Source organism: Strix uralensis, chromosome 9 (genome assembly GCF_047716275.1).
Source record: "Strix uralensis isolate ZFMK-TIS-50842 chromosome 9, bStrUra1, whole genome shotgun sequence".
Classification (NCBI taxonomy): domain Eukaryota; kingdom Metazoa; phylum Chordata; class Aves; order Strigiformes; family Strigidae; genus Strix; species Strix uralensis.
In genome coordinates, this window is record NC_133980.1 from 14,542,699 (window position 1) to 14,565,562 (window position 22,864).

Consider the following 22,864-nt stretch of genomic DNA (forward strand, 5'->3'; position numbering starts at 1 on the left):
CTGAGATGAACCGTGCTTCCTAATGGCACCTCACACATGCGGCTGGAGCTAATGGTGGGCACCGTTCCTTCCCGTAGATTATCCTGGAGGGAGAATGGGGTGAAGATATCCAGAGCGACGTAGCATTGGATGACCTGTCCATTGAAATGGGATCCTGTGCAGGTACAAGGCTTGGCTTGGGGAAGGGCAGCTTGAGAGGTGTCACCGACTGAGGTGGCAGGCTGTGCTAGAGGCAGGAGCACAGGCTGCTTTTGCAGTGCCCTGTAGGTCACTGATGCAGCCTGTGCCCAAGCAGGCCTTCCTCAGGGAGACTGGGGCACTGGCACTGCCTGCAATCACTCTTTAGTTCTTGTATTACAAGGCCCACAGCCAAGACATCGAGCACAGGTAGTGAAGTGCCTAACTGGCTTTTGCCAGCCAGCTATGCTGGTGGCAGAGCCTTTGAGTGGCAGGGCTCATTCAGAGACGACACTGTGCAATCCCTGCCCGGGGCCTCTCTGGTCATGGTGTTGGGGTGTTTGGGAAGGGTGGGCCAGTGGCCTGCAGCAAAACTCCCATGTTGGTGCAGATCTCCTCTAGCTCTCTCTTGTGCTAGGTCCATCGACACCAACACCCACAATCCCCTCGCCGGACACTACAACGCAGCCTCCACGTACGCCATCACCGCCAAGACCCACACCGAGCTCAGGTACTGCCATGTTCCATTCCCACCTTCTACTGCTTGTTGAAACTGCTCATTTCGCTTCCTTCAAGGCCCATGACCATGGGATGGAGTGTCTGTTGTGAAGGGGCTGCACGTCTCTTTGTATCTCCCAGCTATGCTGGTCGGAGAGCACTTGAGTGCTGGAGTTTTTGATGAAGAGTCACTGTGCAATCCCTGCCCGGGGCCTCTCTGGTCACAGTGTTGGGGTGTTTGGGAAGGGTGGGACAGTGGCCTGCAGCAAAACTGCCATGTTGGTGCAGATCTCCTTTAGCTCTCTCTTGTGCTAGGTCCATCGACGCCAACACCCACAATCCCCTCGCCAGACACTACAACGCAGCCTCCACGCACGCCATCACCGCCAAGACCCACACCGAGCTCAGGTACTCTCATTTCTCATAGCCATCTTTTACTGCCTGTCATAACTGCTCAGTTGTCTTAATCTAGGTTCCACCACAAAGTGACAGAGTTCTTAAACTGCGGGGGGGTCGGAGTTTTTCCTTGCTCACCCAAACACAGTGGTGGGACAGCCCTTCAGTGCTGGGATTCTTTTTAAGTAGTGACTGTGTAAGTCCTGCCTTGGGTCTCTTTTGCCACAGTGTTGGGTTTTTTGTTAATAGTAGACCAGCTGCGTGATTGTTATCTGACATACCTATTATTGCCATATCCATAAATATTTAAATTACCTATTTCTATGGCAAGTTTTCACCTGTTACAGAGATATTATTATTTGCAGCATTTAGAAATTTAATTTAGCTTCCAAATTCTGTTTTTATTTTGTATATAGTCCAAGTATATTTTCCTGGAAAAGACTCAGTCATTGTGGGTACTGTTATTTTAATACTTACGAAATACACTAAAATGTCAGTTTAGGTAAGTTTTATCTGCTTCTTTCCTCCAATTTTAGCATTAAGATATTCTACATGTGTCAGCTTCTTAAGTACAAAAGAGGCTAACTCACCTAGTTTGAATGTCTTTTGCATTTTTTTAATCATTGTTATGTATGTAATTCCTGGAGTTTTAATCGTTTGTGTGTAAGCAGTAAAGGTTGACATGTAGACACACCATAAGGGTAGCTATTTTTGTAACATGCCATTGAAAAGCAGAGAAGAGGTAATGATCTCTTTTCATTATTTTTTGTTGTTGTTGATAAACACCATAAAGCACCTGCAGGCTCAACTCTGCTAAGATTTGATGGGAAGATTTTTTTGTTGAATATGGGAATTTCTTATTAACAGTCAAAATCTTCGCCAGCTCACACACACAAATGCACACACTGCGTACCTCCATTTGTACGTATTATCACTGGCTGATTAACTTTGATACTTTTTAAAAGCATATAAAGGACCTCTTGTGTTCACAGTGTTCAATAGGAGTTCCATAACTGATGTGAGTACAGAACCCCAGACAGCTGGTAGTTCATGAGTCTCTGACTAACCAACCCTGTACAGTTTTGGAGTAAATTCTTCCTACTTAGTCAGAAACAGCCTTTCAGACATGGACACTAAAAACTTACTGCTCCACTTTATATAATGATGTCTTAATAACAAAGCTTTTTAAAATAGATTTCTGATACACAGAAGTACAGATTCTTTATGGGTCTAAAGACAGGAAACTGAGTTGGGCTTTGGAACATTATTGACTTATATCTGAGCAGCAATTACAAAGTAAAACAAACAAAAAAGGTGAAAACAAGGCAACTGCAGAAGTCTGGTAGAGATTCAGAGGGAGTTATTCTATCTTTCTTTCCTCCCAGGCCGTGCTTCCTGCAGTGCCTCTGGGGACCCACATTATAACACTTTTGACCACAGAGTTCATCATTTCATGGGAAATTGCACTTACACCCTCTCCAAAGTGTGCAATGTCACTGAGAGGCTTCCATACTTTGATGTGTCCACAACAAATGAGCACAGAGGAGCCAACACCAAAGTCTCTTATGTGAAGTCAGTGCAAGTGGAAGTCTATGGCAACCAGATTTCTTTGCTGAAAAACAAGAAAGTGAATGTAAGAAAACACTTGTTTAAAAGACATATCTTTTTAAACTGACATGCAGATAATGAAATATTTTCTCTGTAGAGTTTATAGCAAGCATTCTTTTTTTATTAGATAAATGTACCTCTGTTAATGAGATGTCCAACAAATTTGCTCAGATGAAGTGGTTTTTAATTACTTCCAGTTCCCTTGTGCACAAGATCGTATCTTTCACTAATCTATTCTAGCTGCTGGTAGTTGTAGGAGTCCCAGCAGCCATACACTGACTTTTACAACTTGCTGTACAGGTGAATGGCAGCAGAATGAACCTACCTGTATTTATTGAAAAGAAGATCAGTATTCAAAGCAGTGGTGGATATGTTCTCTTGGAAACTGACTTTGGACTGTGGGTGAGATATGATGGAAATCACTATGCAGAAGTCTCTGTGCCCTCTAGTTACCGTGGTCTGCTCTGTGGTCTCTGTGGTAAGTCATAGCCTTAGTCACTTTTTAGTGAGTTGTGGAGGCTGGTGATTACTTAAACTTTTTTCCTTAGCATGTCAGACTTATTCTACACACAATTAGTCCTTGTCAAATGAACTAGAATTTACAGTAGTGAAGAAAACTTGCTGGAGTTTTTCAGTTTCTAAGAACTATTACTTACAAAATTCATGGTAACATACTATCCATTTGGAATGTTGTGAGGTGTATCTACAAATAACATTTTTAGACAAAAAAAACCCCTCACTTCAGTTCTATAGTTTAAATTTACAAAGAGTAAAGATTTGCACGCATCTACTCAAGAATTCTATAAATATATTTTTCTGTTACTTATATTCTGATGTATTTGTCTTTTGTTGAGTGTGAGGAATGACATACCATCTCATTTTGTGAATCACAAAATCTTGAGGCTGTTTCCACAGCACAGAGCAATCTTCAGAATAGCTTACTGTCAACATCCTCAGGCTTTCCTGCTGCTGTTTTCCTGTGTTGTTTTAGGAGGTATTTATAAAACCTGAATGATCATGTTTATATGATCAAAGGAAAAACAAAAAAAGGAATAGAAGGAAAAGAAAGAAAAGAGAAATTAAACTACTAAGGCTTATTTTTACCTACTTCTTATTCCAGCTAAGATAGGCAGTGTCTACATTAAAATAAAACAATGACAAGGATCCAATACGGATAATCCTGAGCTGACAGACTCGATGAATAAGAAAACTCATACTTTATTTTCAAAATTCAAATACCACAAAATATTAAGTGCTATATATGATACAAAACATAGAGGCCTTTTAGAGTCCTGTGAGAAAGATCAGACACCAAGGGCACATTCTACTGTGTTTTGTAAGAAATTCTATTCAAATAGGATAGCAAAATAAATGAGTCACAGGTGGCTTATGTAACTAATGAGAGTAGGAACTCTCTGGAATTAGTAGAAACCAGTAATTTTTCAACAGCAATGTTGCTAATGCCAGAACCTGAGCAAGTTCAGTTGGAACAACATTCTGAAATCCAGGTGATTATATGAAATGTACTTCAGGATGGAAATGGGACTGTAGAAATTACAAGAGTGGCTTGTCTTGTGAATTTCTAATTATTCTTTGATTTAGATCATCTGAAATTTCCTAGTTCAATTATCTCTCCATGGGTTTTTCACACTTTCAATTCAGGAAATCTGCCTAAGAATATAATGATGCCAATAACACCATTTGATTTTTAGTCCAACATCCTGCAGGTAGGATCCAAGGAAATAACCTGAGTTTTTTAGCTAAGCAATTCTTTCTTGTATGCAATATGACCTAGTTATATAAGAACTTACAGACTTCTTGCTTCAAGTCCGCAAGTCTCCAAACAGCAGGCCTTGTCAGTGGTCAAAGTCTAAAACAGAATTAAGATCTTCTTATTTCTTACTTACTTACAACACACTGATGTTGCATATATACTCTCTCTAGTTCATTGTAGTTTATTTTACAGCCTGAAACCTAGGTTTGTTCTACAGGTGTGAACTTCCTGTGTTCCATAAATCTCTTTTCACCCTCACAGGTAATTATAATGGTGATCCAAATGATGACAACATAAAGCCCAATGGTGACATTGCAAGTGGTTCCACTGATTTTGGACAAAGCTGGCTTGTGCCTGAGAATAATACCATGTATGTATATTATTTAATCACATGGAATTTGCTAATCAAACTCTATAAAATCAAACATCCATCCACTCCCTAGCTTCATCATCCAGTACCACTTTACATCTTCCAACCGCCCATTAGAAGTAGGGACCTGACCCTTTACATTAAACAGGGAATGAAAAGAGTACTGGTGTTCTTTAAGTCTTGTTTTCCAAAGCAGGAATTGTCTGCTGAGCATGAGGGGGGATGGAACTTCAGTCCAGTTCCCTGATTGGAAACAATAACTGGATTCCATAGCTCTTTTTTTCGGCTAAGAATAAGCCTTTGAATAGCCCAGAAGGCATCAAAAAGGGAGTCTATTCAGTGATAGGACTGACATCAGCTTTTCAAAGAAGCTGGATAAAGTCTTGTGATTGTAATAAAATGCACCCTGTTGTGCAGGGTTGTCATGTGTCAATCTTCCACTGAAAATTTGAGAGTAAGAGATGTGAAACACACATTTGATTTTGCTTGCTTTCCCCAGATGCTCCAGTGGGACAGAAGAGCAATGTGATCCTGTGCTGGAGAGTGAAGCAAAGAAGAACACAGCGTGTGGCATGATCACAGACCCAACAGGTAGTATGCTGGTGATTCTCTGTGAGCCTTGTGATAGAGCACATTATAATATGTGTTGCCTCCTCTATGTAGTCCATTGTTCTGAGCTCACCTCCAGTGTGAATGGCCAACATAAAACTCACAGATGCTTGGTCAAGATATGTCAACCATTAAGACAGTGCCAATGTTCCATGAAGCTTAGCTGAGAATGTGCACAGGGAGCCATAGTTGCTGTTTGCTTTATAGTGACTTGCACTTGTTAGAAGAAATAGTTTGGGGGTACTGTCATTGCATGTGCTACAGATACTTTATCTGAAATTCTGTACATGTTCTCTGCATTGGACAGCCCCTGCAGTTGTCTAGAATTAGTGGCTTGCCTAGCCAGCAACTCTTAATTTATGCAAGCTGTGTTGTATCTGTCACGCAAAAACAAGGAAGCCTGATCCAGAAGGCCAAGTCATATTGTGCATGCTCTTCTTCAAGTGTTGGTTTAACTTACTAAACAAAGTTAGCTTGGAGCACTCACAATACATTTGCTGTGACAGAAAATAGATGGTGGTGGTGATCTTATCATTCCCAATTTTTTTCTATCCTTCTATATAACTTACTTAATTTACACAGGAATCTTCAAGGATTGTCATACCAAAGTGCCTCCAGAGAATTTCTTTGAAAACTGTGTTTATGATGTGTGTTTCACCGGTGGACAGGCAACATCCTTATGCTATGGACTGCAGGCCTATGCTGAGTCATGTATCAATGCTGGGATATGCATAGAGTGGAGGAATGCTACTCTTTGCCGTAAGTGTTGTGACTTATAAATATCTATTCTGCATTTAAACTTCAAAAGTATGCACGTTCACCTCTACCATTTTCATGCATGTTACTTCATTTTATGCAATGTTTTGAGTATAGTCTATCTTCTGTCATGTCTTGAGCCTGCTTCAGTGTCAGTACCATTCCAGTATTTGTATAAAATACTAATTTTCAAGAACATTTGGATAGATGCAGGTCTAATCCTTCAAGTTTTAATAATTTACTATTAATTTCTTGGAAAAGTTCGATTACATTCAACTGTACCTTATGTGAGCTTCTTCATGGGGAAATAACTGTTTCTTTGCTCCACTGAAAATCTACCATGCTCAATGTTAGCAGAGCTGGTAGTCTTTCACACACAAATGTTTATTGATGGCTTTTGGTTAAAAAAATAGTTTAAGAAACCTTGAGAAACAGCTGTTTCTACAAAGTTTAAAAGTATTTGTACAGCAAAGAAATCAAGTATTCTCACTTAATTCTCTTCAAAATGACCTTATGGGAAATTTCATATAATGAACTCATATTTCTTAGAGTAAAGCTTTCCAGGGGTTCCACTGGTGCCAATTTTATGCAGCACTGGGCATTTTTCTGCTTGCCAGACATCTTCTAAAGGACTTTTTGCTGCAGATGGAGTGATGCACCTCACTCGTAAGGGAGAAGTAGCAATATGTTTATTGATAATAAAACAGTGATTTAAAAAAGTTTGATAGCAAATGTGACAGTGGTTTAACAAGATTCAATGACAACGGACCCTCCCAATGAGTCACGAGGTTCAGAATGGACCCCCTTGCTTTCTAAACTCCTCTCAGAGAGGACTCTAGCTGTGGCTGGATCCAGTCCTAGTTCCAGACTTGGTCAACGGTTTATGTCTAAAGGATTATTATGTGCACAATCAATCCTTTATACCACTCCATTAGGATTTCAAAGTTTAGCATGCTATTAATCACTTACCAAGAATCTGTTGCAGCAAGGACTCTCTCAACCTTGAGGAGTAACCTTGATAGGTGTCCCTATTCAGTGTGAGATCCTGGCGTGCAGCCTGCTGCCATGCAGGAGAGCTCAACAAACCCTGGGCTGTCCACTATTTATGGAGTAAAATAATTGACTTATAGTCATATTTACATACTGACTACAGAAGTCAGTTTCTTTCAAATTTGGCTTGAGTTGGACATTGACCAGCACCATGGTTAGGTGGGCGCATTGTTCAAATTAACACTTGGCTATTGTATTGTTATCTATCTGTCTCCTACATATGCACTTTGAGTCAGATGCAGCCATCACAACCAGAGATATCCATTACGACCGACCACCACTGGTGGTTATCACTTGAATATGGCTATGGGAAATACAGGTCAGCTTGTGGAGGGGACAGGCAGAGCACACTGCTACACCTTTATATCCACAAAGTACACACCCAGAGAGAAAAAAAGAAGCCCTCTAAAGGTCAACCATAACAAAATAAACCGTAATTCTTCTCTATGTTTTTTTTGTCTTTTATGCTAATTTTCATTATACCAGTTACCACTGTATTACCTTCTGCAGATTTGCACCTTTTTTTCTTTTTCTTTTGTTTCTTTGATCAACAATTAACTCTGCATTGAAACTAAACCATAAAAAAACCATTGAGAGATTCTGGGAGCTGCTCAGTTTGGAAAAACAATTACTATGACTTTAGAACGGCTTTAAAGCACCCAGTAAGTTAGCCCTGGGAAGACAGAGCACAGAGAATTCATATATAAAAAGAAGAAAGAGCAAGAAACAAGCTTCTAACCCTCCAAATCAGATTAAAGCTAGGGACATCCATCCTCCATAATCTGAGACCATAGCCCAGGACCTAAATATCTATGGCTTGATTATAGTGATAGGGAAGATTTAGAGACATTAAGCGGATTGACTCTCAGCTGCTCCCTCCATCAGTAATTCAAATAAAACCTCAGTTAGGAACCTGACAAAGGGCAGGTGTCCTGGCTAGATGACTGGAGATGTTGCCTGTAATTGCCTGACAGGACTAAGAGATCCTGTTTTAGGAACAGAAGTAAATAAGTCATATGTAGTGATTTATCAGAGAATCTAGCCAGAAAAAAATTTTAGGGTTTTTTTAGGTGACAGAAATGGACAAATGCTTCAGGATTTCTGTAAAATGTGATATCTTCCCTGGGGAGCATGCTTTGAGTGATAGAAGCCCAATTCTACCATGATCAGGAAGAGAGTGACAGTATAATATATTTTCCTCAAGGGGTTTCAGTGAAAGACAGAGTCTGATTTTTTAGTTCTATTTTTAAATATATGGCAGGTGTTCAAATAGTAACTACAGTAATGGGGCCATATCAGCTGGTATGTAAAGAGATTCTTCTATTCCCTTAATGGAGCAACTTTATGTCTTTAAACCTGCAGAAAAAGGTTTACTGAACCAAGTACAATTAGTCCTGTATGATTACATCAGACCTACTCTCAAAGTGAGCCTGAAATGTTTGACTTCCTTTGTGAGGTGAAGTTCAGGGTGGTCCACCTGTCTTAGCCATCTCTACCAAAAGTCTCCTATTTCACACAGCAAGAAAATCCTTTGTATGCAGGACTCTCCAGTGTCAGACTTCCTAATAACAAGTTTGAATATTGTCAGGAGCAAACAGTGAAAGCATCAGGAAAACTTTTGTCATGATTTTGCCCTTTTGAGTGATCTTAGTGGGTTTTTTTTTTTTCCTCCTAGCAATGTCCTGTCCAGGAGGCAGTATCTACAAGAGCTGTGGTACTAGGTGTCCATCTACCTGTTTGAACATCTCAGCAGTTGATTCCTGCAGTTCCTTACCAGTGGAAGGTTGCTTCTGTAAGGAAGGCTATGTTTTGAGTGGAGACAAATGTGTTCTAGAAAGCAGCTGTGGATGTGTTGATCAAAAAAAACAGTATCACCAGGCAAGTTACCTCAGACATTGAAAGAAAAAAAAAAGAAAGAACAGGAGATCTCATTCTTTATCACCATGAGAGAAAAAAAAATAATAACACTAACACAATTATTATTTACACCATTAATAATAACAAAATAGATTCACTTTGCCAGCCTTTTTGATCTGTGAGCTGTGTGGCTAGAATAGCCCAAATGATCATATATCATGCACGTTCAAATACTAAAAATTTGATTGTCCCTTACAGTATAACCTTCCAATTTATCTTACAGTATATACTTCTACACTCTTTTTTCTGCTCAGCTGAATGAAAGTTGGTTCACCAGTTATCCCTGCACTGAACGCTGCATCTGTAAGGCTAATAACACCATTGTATGCACATCCTGGGAGTGTGGAGTCCGGGAAGAATGCAGTATTCAGGATGGTGTGCTGGGCTGTCATTCCAATGGTAAGTCCTGCCTGAAAATGGTTCTCAATGCCAATCCCATAATTAGATCGTTCTTCTCCTTCTAGCTTTATTATAAATATCTTTTCATATGTGATGGCAAAGAAATTCCAACTGACTGCTGCCAGTGCTAAGAGGTTAAAATACACAATGATCTGTCTTGCAAGCACAGATCCCCTTCTGTTTTAGTGGATATCAGCAAAAACTGATGTTGCCCAAAAGGTCACTTCGGTTCTCTTTGTCTTGATAATACAAATTCAAGTCCCACATCACCAGTGCTGCAAGCTCTAAATTTGGGAATAATTGAGAACTGCATTTCTGAGAGTCTGGGTGATGGCAAGTGCAATAAGTATCTATGTATATAGATGCAAATTTATTTACTTTTATATTTACACCTATATTTATACATATACTCATTTATTTTTATATAGCTAAGTAGAGAAGCTCCATATTACTCTCAACTACCATAAATCATAGCTACAGCAGCATATAGAAATGTATAAAGATGTGCATTTGCTGCCAAGTTGCCAGTTTGTAAATAATTTGCAAATTAAATTTAGGAGACACTTTCTGCAAATTTATCATTTCCAAATAAAATGTCATTGGCATGAGGTGTCACAGAGATACCTCTGTGAAAGTTTGCCCACATAATAATGATCAGGATTAGGTTGCTGCACTATTGCAAACATGTTTGTTCGGCTAAGTCCATGATGAAACCCAGTCCAGAGTTCTCAGATAATTTTTTCACCTTCAGGCCAAGCAACATGTCAAGTGGCAGGAGATCCCCATTATTTCACTTTTGATGGAATGATGTACACCTTTGTGGGTACTTGCACCTACACATTGGTTGAGGTTGTCAACACCAACAGTGTCATTCCTATAACCATCCTTGGAAAGAATGAAGACAGAGGACTAAGAGGGGCCACATACCTGAAAGAAGTCTACATAGACGTGTATGGTGTACGAATCACCCTTCAGAAAAGCCAAAGAATCCTGGTAGGTGGTGGTGCTCTTTATTCTGGAAAGAAGTATCTTAAAATTAGCTCACTACAGTAGCTGTAGGGAAAAGGATCTTCATGTTTCCTAAGGAATATGTACACGTATGCTTAATACTTGTGGGCACCTCCATTAGCTGGATATCATGGGGAAATACCATTTCTCACTAGTTCTCAGGGCTTCTGGTTTGGGTTTACTGTTCCATTGGCCATATCTTGGAGGTGGAGCCCAGACCGCCCAGACTGGAGAACTGTTGCCTGACCTAAAGAATGGGTCTCCCCACTTCAATAGCTGTTGTCAACCCAATCACCTATAGCTACCTAAAAAGAGCAGAGGAAAAACCAAATCATACTGTATTGGTCCAGAATAGCAGAGGCATCCATGGCAGTACTGGAGGCAGGAAATCCACCCTACGGGTGGATAAGAGCTTGCTCGCTGTCAGGGACCTTTCCAGCTCCCTGTTAAAGGCACAGGCGATGAGTCCTGCCCAGCTGTCCTCAGCTAAAAGGCTGATTCCTGCAACCTATAGTTGGAATATGCAATGGTGGAAGTGTAAAGGAGCTAAAATTGTCATAAAGAAATCTTCAGCATTGCAAGGAATATAGGTTGTGAGCAGAAAAGCTTTCATGGAAGTATGTCCATACTGACAAATAACATGTCTCTCCAGTTGAACAATGAGAGAGTCTACACTCCAGTGGAGAACCGGTTGCAAGGCGTGTCCATTGGAAAAGTTGGCAGATTTATAGTAGTGGAAACTGACTTTGGTGTGATAGTGAAATATGATGGCAATCACCATCTGGAAATCACCCTCCCACAGTCTTATTTCTCAAAGGTAAGATTTAGTATGTAAACACCTGGCACTGTTTCAAAACCACTGCTTTGTGCATTTACTTTTAATTTCTTTTATTCCTGTGTTTTGCTGTTGCATCTTTCTTTGCAGCTGTATTGTAACACATGTAATTTTTTTCCTTTCTATTTTTTTTCTCTTCACAACAATTTCCTTGTGTTCCAAGGGGGTAGTTAAGGAAGATTACCTGGCTAGGGGAATACATCTAACTTATAGAATAAAACACCTTGAAGCCTTAGGAAGCCACAAATTTACTGTAGTTTCTATTTTATTTCTCCATGGGTGCAGTCAGACACTAGTGAGTATGTCTTAAATGTCTGGTACAAGATAGGTTGTTGGTGATTTGGTGATGATTTGGTTACATCATTTCATGGGCAATGAATAAGAAGTTATTGGGGAAGCTGATGTAGAACAGACTGCCCTTAGAATATGGTGCTTGTTCATTTGCAGGTACATGGCATGTGTGGTAATTTCAATGATAATCGTGAAGATGATCTGTCCTTGCGCAATGGTACACTCGTCAGTGTCACACAGTTTGGAAATAGCTGGAAAGTGGAGAAAGACAGTGATGAAGGGTAAATGTAACTTCTCTTCATACCTTCCATCTTCCTTCAGGAAACAGTCGTCTTCCAATTGTTTTGACTGTTTACTACTTTGTAGCATAAAAGTAGTGTATATGAGACTTTTCTTGAATTTGAAGCTCAAAAAGAAGCCATCACACAGGAAGTGACTGCACAGGCCAGAGGGAAACCATAGCCTTTCTATTGATCTACATACACACTTGAGGAATTAGGCTTTGGGGCAGTCCACGTGTGGACATAGCCTCTGTTTATTTTGCATTGAAAACACCTAAAGCAAGATGATGGTGCTGGGGAAGAGTGAGGGCCAGCTACTCCCTAAGGGACAGGGAGCCAGGGGTAATAACACAGCCAAGAGAACAGTGACCTCACCACCTAGGGCCCATCCCACACTACCTGAGTGAGACAAGCAGGGCAGGCCCAAGTGTGGAAGCCAGGGTCAGCCAGGAGTCCAGATCACCACACAAGCTTGCAGTGACGAGACAGGTCTGAGGTCAAGATGAGAAGTCAATCCTCTAGTCAGGGTCAAGTTCAGTGAGAGTAACGAGGGTCAGACACAGCATGGTGATTGCCAGGCAGGTCTACTTCTGCCTAATCTTTCACTCATAGACAAAATGAAGACTGTAGTCTTTAGCGTTATTTAATCTTTCACTCATAGACAAAACGAAGACTGTAGTGTTTAGCGTTATTTAATACCTTTCAGTAGAAACAAACTTTTCAGTTTCAGTCTCTATCATATATGCCTTTGGAACCAAAATGCAGCTGTGTTTCTGCTTTCATGCAGTTGTTTATCAGACTTAAGAGAAGATGATGTTCCTCCTTGCACTGCTGAGAATAAACCAGTCATTGAAAGCCAGTGCAATGTCTTAAAATCAGACAAATTCAAAGCATGTCATAATCTAGTCAAGCCTGAAGACTTCATACAGATCTGCATCTATGACATGTGCCAATATGACGGCATGAAGTCCGCTCTCTGCGACATAGTTCAAGTCTATGTGGACACCTGCAGGAATCATGGAGTCACCATTAAATGGAGGAATAGCACATTCTGTCGTAAGTGCATAAATAAGTGAAAAAAAATGAAAGTTGGATGGCTGAAAGCATGAAAACAAACTAGCAGTATTAGGTGAACAAGTTTTGTCAAAGAAAATTAAACTCAAATTCTCACAAAATGCAATTCTATTATGATGATTTTATGACTCCATTGTTGCACTGAACTGTGTTCAGGTTGAGCTAAACGCAGTGATAACATGGGACTATACAAGTTATGGATAGTAATGTAGAGTTAGAATGGCTTTAGTAGCCAAATGAGTGCCATGAGTTATTGCAATGAGACTAAAATGGAGAAATTATATAACCAGAAGACTAAAACAAAGTGAGATACTGTGTTAGGACACAGGGCTCAATGCCACTCACTGTGTTTTGAATGAAAACTGCAATTTGGCCAATTGCTTATTAAGGGCCACGTTCTCAAATTAATTTCCAGTGTATGTGCCTCACTCCACCCATTCAACAAAGCTACAAAAAAACTATATAAAAATGAGTAAAGATTACACAGTGGATTTCCTTTTGTTGTTTTTTTCACAATTTAGTATTACATTGTGGAATTAATTATCACATAATGTTGTGGAGGACAAAACAATTAACTGGTTAAAAAACAAGCCAAATAAACGTTGAATAGGCCCATCAGAAATTCCTAGTTGCCTCCTTGCCAGGAGTGAGGGAAAATACTGGACAAATGAACCCTTTGTCCTGCTACCCTGTTTCTTGAACTGTTCCATTATGAATCTCTAGTCATTGGCAGAAATAGGGTGTAGAGCTAGATAAATCTTCAATCTGACAATGTGTATCTGTTGTTCTTGCAGGTGTTTGTCTGTGGTTAAACTAGATATACATCTATTTTGCATCATTGGAGGGTTGAACATTCTAAGGAATTTGCCCTGAAGATTCTCATGGCTAGCAGTGCCCAAATAGGCATTTGCAGCTGAGTTGGAATACTGAATCTGAATGATCTAGCACCAGGTGCCACCAGTTCAGACATACCTGTAATAGAACTGAATCAGCAGCTCCAGAGAGGGCCCTCTGTTTTGGTTTTGTTCTTTATTTAAATAAAATATAAAAAATCAAAACTGATGATCAAAATCAGCTACTAAAAGGCAATTCTATACTACCATTTTATAGGCCAAGTGGTAGCTTTCAGACAGGCACGTGTGTTTGCAGTGCACTTTCTAAATGTATTTAATAACACTGCTTCTATTCTCTTCACCCACACAGCATTGCCCTGTACACCTCACAGCCATTACACGGACTGTGTCTCCATCTGCCCATCAACGTGCAATGACATTTTTGCATCTTCCCTTTGTGAGAAGACAGAAGAGTGCACAGAGGGCTGTGAGTGTGATGATAATTATGTGCTCAGTAATGGCAACTGTGTACCTCTGAGCAATTGTGGCTGCAGGGATGATGACAACAATTACTACAGTGTAAGTAGTTCGTCTGTGGAACAAATCCCCGGCTGCAAAACTTGTAGAAAGCTGGTTTCCTGCCCATCTGAATGAGAGAGAGAGAGAAACCTTCAGAGTCTACCTCTTAAATACCTTTCATCTGATTGATAAAAGCTACAGGCTCAGGTATTAGGAGATGCAGGAGCTTGGTGCTTTGCATCCGAGGTCAAAATTGAGGCATATTTGAAACCTGAACTTGACTCTTGATCAGAGTTATTCAGGCAATCCGTTCTAGTCCTGTTTTATGTTCAAATTCTCATGTCAAAGACAATAAGATAAATGGACTGGGATCCCCCCTCCCAGGCTCTTGGTGAGACTACACCTGTATTGAGTAGTTGTGGAATAGCCAGCTGGCGAGGTTGCACCTAGACAGCCCCCACACCCTCTGCTGGTGAACTGGTATTGCATTGCAAAGCTGAGCACCTTGATAACATATTATTAACACAACTTGTGTCCAGGCTGGAGAGACTTGGATAACTCCACACTGCACCAAAAGATGCCAGTGTCAGAAGAACGGTGTCATCAAATGTAAGAGCTATAGCTGTGATTCTAAAGAAACCTGTGTGATCAACAATGGAAAACACAAGTGCAATCCAACAGGTATGTGCAGGCAGGTCTTCATTTGGTGTTCCATGAGGGCTGGAGAAGGAGAAAGGATGTGGGTGTTCATTCTTTCTTCCATGGCACTTCCAGTGTTTTCCACAGGGAAAGAAAGCATCTCTGACAGTGCTATTGACAACATATTATTGAACACTAAAAGTTCTTAGAAGAGAAAGTTCCAGTGTAGAGGGAAGTGGAACATGAGTTTGAAAATTAACTTACATCCAGAAATTTGACAGTTCAGTCTGACTAGTTTAAAAGAAAAAGAAGAAAAAAATTTGCACTGTATCTACCAAAACCAAAACTCAGACATGTCTGTGAATCCTTTGGCAATGATCCTGTTTTTCCCATTGCATGTTGATTTAAGAACACAAAAAAAAAAAAAAAAAAGGTAAAACAAGACAGAGCAGCTCTGAACAGATATGTAATAGGCCAGTCAGAGAACTTTGGTGCTTTTGGTTCAGTAGTTGCTTTGGCTAAGAAAAATTAATCCCATATTCTCTAGGTAAATTGAATTGTTTAGGAGATATCTCATTGCCTAGTGACTCTACAATTTTGAAGAATAGTATGACATAGGTCCTACAAGAGTATAATGCAAATCCAGCCTCTCCCTACTCCATTTTGGCAAAATACCACAGCAGAGGCACCCGAGCAGTCTTAAGGAGAGCCTTGCTCCTGGAATAATGGTTTGCTCTGCATTCAATGGTCAAGGAGAATATCTAGATGATAGTGGCTGCATCTGTAGCTCTGGTGAACCCAATGGTCAGTTTAGGAACCTCAGAAGATGTCAGTGTGACAGTAGTGAGCCAGTCAAAATTAGACATTGCTTTTCATGTTCCAGTACTTTTGTAGCAACATATTGCTGAGGATTGTGAAACCAACATTTCAAAGACCCCCACTGCAAGCCATGCTGTGTGGCAGAGTCATTCCTTTGCAGAGGACCAGTGTGCACAACTTAGTCTCTCTAAAGCCTATAAACTGTAATGTTCTGCTTCAGATCAGTTGGCTCACACTGGTTCTCAGCAGAGGAATGAGTTTCTCTGGCCATCTCTCCATTTGAGTGCCCATTCACCAGGGTGATGCCTGAGCACCCATCTTTACTTTAAGAGACCTGCATGCTAGCAGCAACCATTTTTATTTTATTTTAAACTGATCCATGCATGGGATCTGGCACATGCACGTTCAGACTGGAGAATAATAAAGCTTTTTCCCTTTAGGTTTTGGGAAATGCCGGGTCATGGGCGACCCACACTACATCACCTTCGATGGTCTGGTGCACCACTTTCAAGGGAAATACACGTATATTCTGGCTCAGACCATCCCTGACCTACCTGATACTCTGACGCAGTTCAGCATTGAAGGCATGAACTATCCTCTCCGTCAAAGTCGACGCATTACTTACCTGAAAGAGATTCTCATCAATGTTTACAATCACACAGTGCGATTCAGGCAGAACAAGCAGCTTGTGGTAAGTCTCTCACTGACTGCAGAGCACAGAGAAAGGCCCTCCCTTGGAGCAAAACACCTTTGAGTAATAAATGTCTGTTTTGAAGAATTTAAGCATTAAAGCTAACTGTATTATTAAGGCAGTGCTATGGGGCAACCACAAATGTGATTTTCAGTTGTGTCGAGTCTTTCTTCTCTATCGCTATGAAGGATATAATTCTACTTCAGACAAATAAATAAATAAATAGAGATTTAGAAATAAAACACCAAATATCCCAAGACTTACAATAAAACCTTTGTGTGAGCCAACACAGGCAGAATGCAGGAACAATCACAAAACCACGGATGAAATACAAAGAGTAAATTTATTCCCGTTACCTCGTGACCTGGGGGATCACCACAGCAGCACCCAGGCAAAGGCACGCAAGCGGGGATGCAGGCACCGCAGAGCTTGGTCCTTGCTAGCTGGAGGGAGGAGAAGAAAGGAAAGATCTTGAACCTGTTACTTTCACCTATATATATCAGGGATTTTCACAGGCGTAGTTTTCCACTGTGCTTTGATCTTTGCCACAGCAGGGCAGAAATCTCAAGGATGTTCAACAGGATGACTCCGAGTCTCTCACAGGCCTGTGTTATCTAAATGCAGACATTCTATCCGTAAAGCACGCAAAGCTAAACAACAATTAGTGAGATATATGTGGTTTTTGACACCCCAACTGCAAGTCACTTGAGCGTGTTTACAATCGTCTTTGCCAATCTTCCATTGTATTCCCAAATCATACAAATTTTTATCAGTGGTAGGGAAAAGTGTGAATTATGCTAGGAAAACTTCATTTCCTTCCTATTGCATAAGAGTATACATAGCTCATATATACATTTTTAGCTCAATAGTAGAAATCTCTTAGAATTATACGAAAATACTGTGTCCAGATCACTTTCCTCAATAGATGATTTTGTTAACTTTAAAAAATTGAATACTGAGTTTTTTACCTGGTTAAATTATTTGATTTATTTATCATAAGACCAGAGAAGAGGAGTGTTCATTTGTAGCGTTGACCTGTACTGAAGCCAGATTTGAATTTGGCCTATGTATTATGAATTGTAACTTTTTCTTTCCTTGTTAGTTGGATGGTGTAAGGGTGAGACCCCCTGCTCATCCTCATGAAGGTATTCGTATATATCAGAGGACAACAAGAATTTACCTGGAGACAGATTTTGGCTTATATCTGAGCTTTGATGGCAATCAAAATGCAGGTAAGTGATACTAAGACAATGTGCGGGAATATTTATGCACTGTCTCAAAAAATGTTGTCATTCCAAAGGAGGTCTAAACCCAAGGCAAAATTAGAAACCTACACCCTTTGAGGCTATGGCCCTTTGTAACATGAACTTCCAGAAAATTACTCCTGATTTACAACAGAATATAGCCATGTTATTTCTGAGTGTATGGTGGAAGCACCAGGCCATTTATGCACATGACCATCATTCCAGACCCTAAAATTCCAACTGCAGAATGAAAAGATCTGTTTTATAGGAATTCTGTTTCTCAATAAGCAAGTGGATTGTAAAGTGAAGGGCAAAAAGTGGATGGTGCAGTCAATTAGTTGCAAAGCAGTAAGCAGTATGCACTAAGAGCACTCAGGTGGTGATGTCATGTTACATAATACTTTATTGGCTGCAAGAAATTACTTTTTACATGATCCATGTTGCAGAGCACAGAAACAGTCCCGTGAATACATGTATGAATATGTATGTTCAGGGCTGTGTTCATATCCTACGTATGAAGCCCATGTCACATTACCAGCTCTGATCTGAATCATGAAATGTGGTACACGGCACTGCTTTCAACCTCTTCCATACACTCAGAAGAAAAGATTTCTGTGTAATGGCTTTTCTCCCTCTGAACTTCCCTAGATATAAAGCTGGCCAACACTTACAGAAACAGAGTAGAAGGCTTGTGTGGTGACTTTGATGGGAGATACAGAAATGACTTCACAAATCCAGATGGTGTTTGGGTGAAGAATGTGAATGTATTTGGTGAAAGCTGGAAAGTTCCTCTGAAAAGAACAACCTCTCGTCTCAGGTACTTAATTTTCTACTTAATATCCACAGCAAGCACAGTCACTGGAAGTGAGTGAATTAAGCCATAGTTAATATCCAGGAATAACTACGCTGTCTTATTTCTGGTCTTTTTTCTTCCCTTCGTCTGTGTGTAGGGACTTTTCCTGCTCATCACTAAGGTGAACTATCAGTGCCCTTCTATCTAGCCAAAAGAGGCCTGAACTCTCACTGTATTACTCCAGTTCAGTATCCCTCTTTGGAGTCACAGCCATTACAACTGCTAGGGCACAGAGGTGAATAAGATCTTTGCCATGGTTCCTGGCAAAGATAAATACATCATGTTTTGCTGGATGGGCCTGAGGAAGGGCAAATCCTGGTTCAGTGTCATCCCTCCCTCTGGAACATGAAGGTAGCTTTGAAATCCATCAAGATAAACTCACAGTTCCTCCCAGAAGATGTTCTTGAAGATTCTAATTTCCTTACTTTCATGGCTATCTAGTGTTTTCTGCTATTACACAAAAAGTAAGGACATTCTTTTGAGTATGAATGAGCATCATATTCGTGGTCAGGCAAATTCTGTGCTAATTAGTCCATACAGAACATTGAAAGAGGTAGGGAAAGAAGTTTGTTTCTTTCTCAATTTGCTTTGAAAGACCTTTGGAGGTTGCTTAGCCACTAACACAGAATTTTTTCAGCAAGTAAATGAAATTGTATTAGCTGTCAGGATATAATCTGGCTAGAAAAACTTCTCTGCCAGAATAGTGGAAAGCAGTATGTAGGCTAGTGTTGAGCATAGAAGGGGCTCTGGAGACTATGCCTACAGGAGAGTTCTGGCACTTCAGACATGCAGCCAGTTGTTCAGTGAAAGTGAGCATATGTCCAAGAAATAGTGGTCTATTCCAGCTGCATCATTCTGACCAATGTTTAAGTTTTATTGAATAGATTGGATGAAGGAAGCATTGGACAAAGTCTGTGTCATGCAAAATTTTCGAAGAGATAATTACAGATATCCCTTTTAATTTAAATACCCATAAATCTGAGATGGTAGGAAGTGTTCTAGTACATCTTTGATTTGCTTTATCTATCTCCTTCTCATTCAGGATGAATTGTGAGAGAGAAATAAGCTTACACTTACACCACAAGGCAGAAGTACTCTTGGGGTGTTACTTAGAGAGTAGTACCATGAATGTTGGATATACAGAGAACTGATGGTTTCATAATGACTTCGTTTACAGACGAGATGTCAGCTCAAAAGATGAGTCTGAGGAGGAACCAGATCCAGGGCTCTTCCAGGGCTGCAATGAAAATGAGCTGGGGCAAGTAAGCAAAACTTCAAGATGTCAAATCCTGACTGACTCAAATGGTCCTTTCTTAAAGTGTCATTCTACAGTTTCACCAGATTTCTATTTCACGTAAGTGCCTACTGCAGACAGTTGTTGTTCCCATTTGCAAAATTATTTTGGTGATAGTTTCTGACAAGAACTTTGCATCTTCAGTCTCCAGGGTGTTAACAGGAATTGAGGACAGTAAATGTTTTGGAGAACTGGGCCCAGTGATTCCATTATTGATATATTTAAATTCCCTTATTTATTTTTAAATAATAGTGATGATCTGTCTTTCCATCTATTTAGAGTTTCACTTTTCTATTAGCTCTAGAAAGTAGCTTTCCTCTTTTCCTACACAGATGAAGCAGCAGTGTTAAGCATTATACCTGTATGCTGGGATTTCCAGCGTGCTTGCAGTTCTCATATATTCAGTGAGAATTTAGTACCTAGCTCTACTAGCTTCATAAAATCTAGCCTTCATGCTATAGCCACAGAGGCTGAAGCTGTCAGTGACACTTCTTGAATCTTTCATAGAGAAGTGCAAAAAACCAGATTAGTGAAGAGTAACTAACCCAGTATCTTCAAGAAAGTTGCCTCTGCTGTGTTTCAAGGCTTCTCTTGTCTCCTACATATACAATTCCTACACACCTAATTTTGAGCTGTACAAAACCTGTTGATTCATCCCCACATCATCATTCATCCATCATTCAGTCACAAAACTGCCAAGTAGCTCCCAGTTTTTTTAGTCATATAGTTGTACCTAATGTTTAAAGATACACAATGTCCACCTCAAAGTCCATCTTAGCTATGAGAAGTATGTGAAGGTATCTTAAGCCAAATAAACTGGACCACTGGCTTCGATGTATATAACCTGATTCTTAACATAAGCCTAATTTTCTCCTCACTCAAGAATTTGGTTGGGCAGCCTGTTCTACCTTCTTAGTGGTTGCCTGATTTTTCTGAGGTGCTGCATACCTGCAGAACCCACTCGTCTCAGATCTCAATGCCTCTGAAAATCAGGCCCTGAATATTCAGATGATGAGCAAACCTGAGAAGGTAGCAGTGGCAAACAAACACTGGGTAAAACAGAATTCTGTGTCAATATTCAAGGCATATGGACATGGGGAGGGCACCCATGTATTGAAAGAAGTCTGTAGTCCAGCTATAAGAATTAGCAACACTAAAAAGTACTCCATAAGCTAGATGCAGCCATGCTAGCCTAAAACAGAAGCAGATAGCAAAGAATAACTTACTGTGACAAACAGTCAGGTACCTGTTTATTGCTTGTTCATATATGAATACCTTGCATGGCAGCAGCAGCTGTACAACAAATGACCTGATCTTTCCAGTCATGTGGCTGTGGTTTTTTTATTCTGTTTTCCTGTCAGCCAGGCACAGGAAAATGGAACTAACTCAGAGTCAGACAGAAAAGCAGCTGAAAATAAACAATAACAAAGGTATGGGGAATGAATGCTTTCTCATGTTGCACGTAGGAGCTGCCTGTTTGATATGTGTGTGGAAGGAGATGAGGATGCTACCTTATGTCACAGTCTGGAGGAATACGTGCTGGCTTGTCAGCAGCAAGGAGTCAGTATGGAAGGCTGGAGGCAACAGACAGTTTGTGGTAAGCACAGGAAGAACCAGAAAGTATGGTTTCTGCCTGAAGGACTCTCAAAATCTGAGATTTGAGGCTTTTCCTGGATGCACCATGTATCAGAGCTTCTCAGAGAGTAAAAGCATGTTGATTCACGCTTCAATCACTGTTCACAGTTTAGCATGCACACTTGCTCTTCTGGCCTCTCTTCTGTGTCCTATGCTGACATTCGCATTGAGACCCCAGCTTAGAAAGCTACTTAGGAAAGTGGAGCTGTCAGCTCCCCTGTCATCAGAAGTTTTGTGAGAGAAGAAAATGTCCCCATTCCCAACTGGGCAAAAAAGTTAAAATTTTGGAGAATGTCACAAGCCACAGATCTGAAGCAAAATATTACATTTAAATTTCTTTTTAAATCTACAAAATATACTAATTCTCCTTTTTGCCTGTGAAATTTCAAGATAAAAAAGATTCAACTGAAAACTCCAAATCTTTCAGACTAAAATATGCTGAAATAGAACTTATAATAATCTTAAACCTTTTTCCTAATTTTTTTTTCCAAGTTGGGAGATTCATCGAATCATATGTCCCCTGCGACACCCACGATTGATGACTTTGCATTCCTGGTGAAACACCATTCCCAGAGTAGTGAAACAGTTCTGGTACTTGCAGGGATGGCTGCCCTGAATGTGTAAGACGTTATCTGAGATCAGTGAACACCAGGAATGAGAGCGCATCATACAAATAGCTTTGACAAGGGATTTCCTGACTTTGGAGCGCTTTACTTATAATTTCAGTATTATTATATATGTATGCACATCTCTGTGTATGTGTGTCCATCATATTGCCTCCTACAAAATGGTAACACCTTCTGGATCTCAAAGGGCATTTGTAAGTAAGGCACAGCAGGCCTGCTATAACTGGACTCTCCTTATTTTTACAGGTATATCGTGTCCTGCCAACAGCAACTACAGCTCATGCATGTCTGCATGCCCAGCGTCTTGCAATGACTTGACCAGCCCCTCTGAGTGTGAATCACCTTGTGTTGAAGGCTGTGAATGTCTCCCTGGCTATGTTCTTAGTGATTTTGACTGTGTGCCTTACAAACAATGTGGCTGCACATACCTCAACAAATATTATGAGGTACAGTCTCTCTGTGGGTCAGACAGCTCCCACAGCACCAAATATTTTCTTCTGCTAATTATTTTGACAATCTCCTCTTTCTCCTTAACATGTAATTTTGCATTAGAAACAAAAAGCAAATGTTTAATAAAATTCTCGTCTCTGGAGGAATGGAAGAGAGACCAGATCACCTGATCTGCCTCTGAAACTCTGCCTGCCAGAGTCCTCAAGGCAGGCACTTGG

General features: G+C 40.3%; 1 protein-coding gene across 1 annotated transcript in view; it reads left to right on the forward strand.

Moving 5' to 3' along the window:
- The window catches only part of LOC141946946 (IgGFc-binding protein-like), a 60,873-nt gene that overhangs the window by 35,676 nt on the left and 2,333 nt on the right, over window positions 1-22,864 (forward strand). The window contains exons 53-76 of the mRNA XM_074877416.1: window positions 78-162; window positions 580-688; window positions 991-1,083; window positions 1,148-1,221; window positions 2,457-2,704; window positions 2,980-3,157; window positions 3,671-3,673; window positions 4,715-4,823; window positions 5,323-5,414; window positions 6,015-6,191; window positions 8,914-9,116; window positions 9,410-9,554; window positions 10,306-10,547; window positions 11,215-11,379; window positions 11,845-11,969; window positions 12,757-13,025; window positions 14,247-14,455; window positions 14,935-15,076; window positions 16,294-16,544; window positions 17,647-17,776; window positions 18,437-18,605; window positions 19,819-19,995; window positions 21,402-21,532; window positions 22,443-22,642. Of these exons, the coding sequence (XP_074733517.1) occupies window positions 78-162; window positions 580-688; window positions 991-1,083; window positions 1,148-1,221; window positions 2,457-2,704; window positions 2,980-3,157; window positions 3,671-3,673; window positions 4,715-4,823; window positions 5,323-5,414; window positions 6,015-6,191; window positions 8,914-9,116; window positions 9,410-9,554; window positions 10,306-10,547; window positions 11,215-11,379; window positions 11,845-11,969; window positions 12,757-13,025; window positions 14,247-14,455; window positions 14,935-15,076; window positions 16,294-16,544; window positions 17,647-17,776; window positions 18,437-18,605; window positions 19,819-19,995; window positions 21,402-21,532; window positions 22,443-22,642 (3,726 nt within the window). The remainder of the gene's footprint in view (window positions 1-77; window positions 163-579; window positions 689-990; window positions 1,084-1,147; window positions 1,222-2,456; window positions 2,705-2,979; window positions 3,158-3,670; window positions 3,674-4,714; window positions 4,824-5,322; window positions 5,415-6,014; window positions 6,192-8,913; window positions 9,117-9,409; window positions 9,555-10,305; window positions 10,548-11,214; window positions 11,380-11,844; window positions 11,970-12,756; window positions 13,026-14,246; window positions 14,456-14,934; window positions 15,077-16,293; window positions 16,545-17,646; window positions 17,777-18,436; window positions 18,606-19,818; window positions 19,996-21,401; window positions 21,533-22,442; window positions 22,643-22,864) is intronic.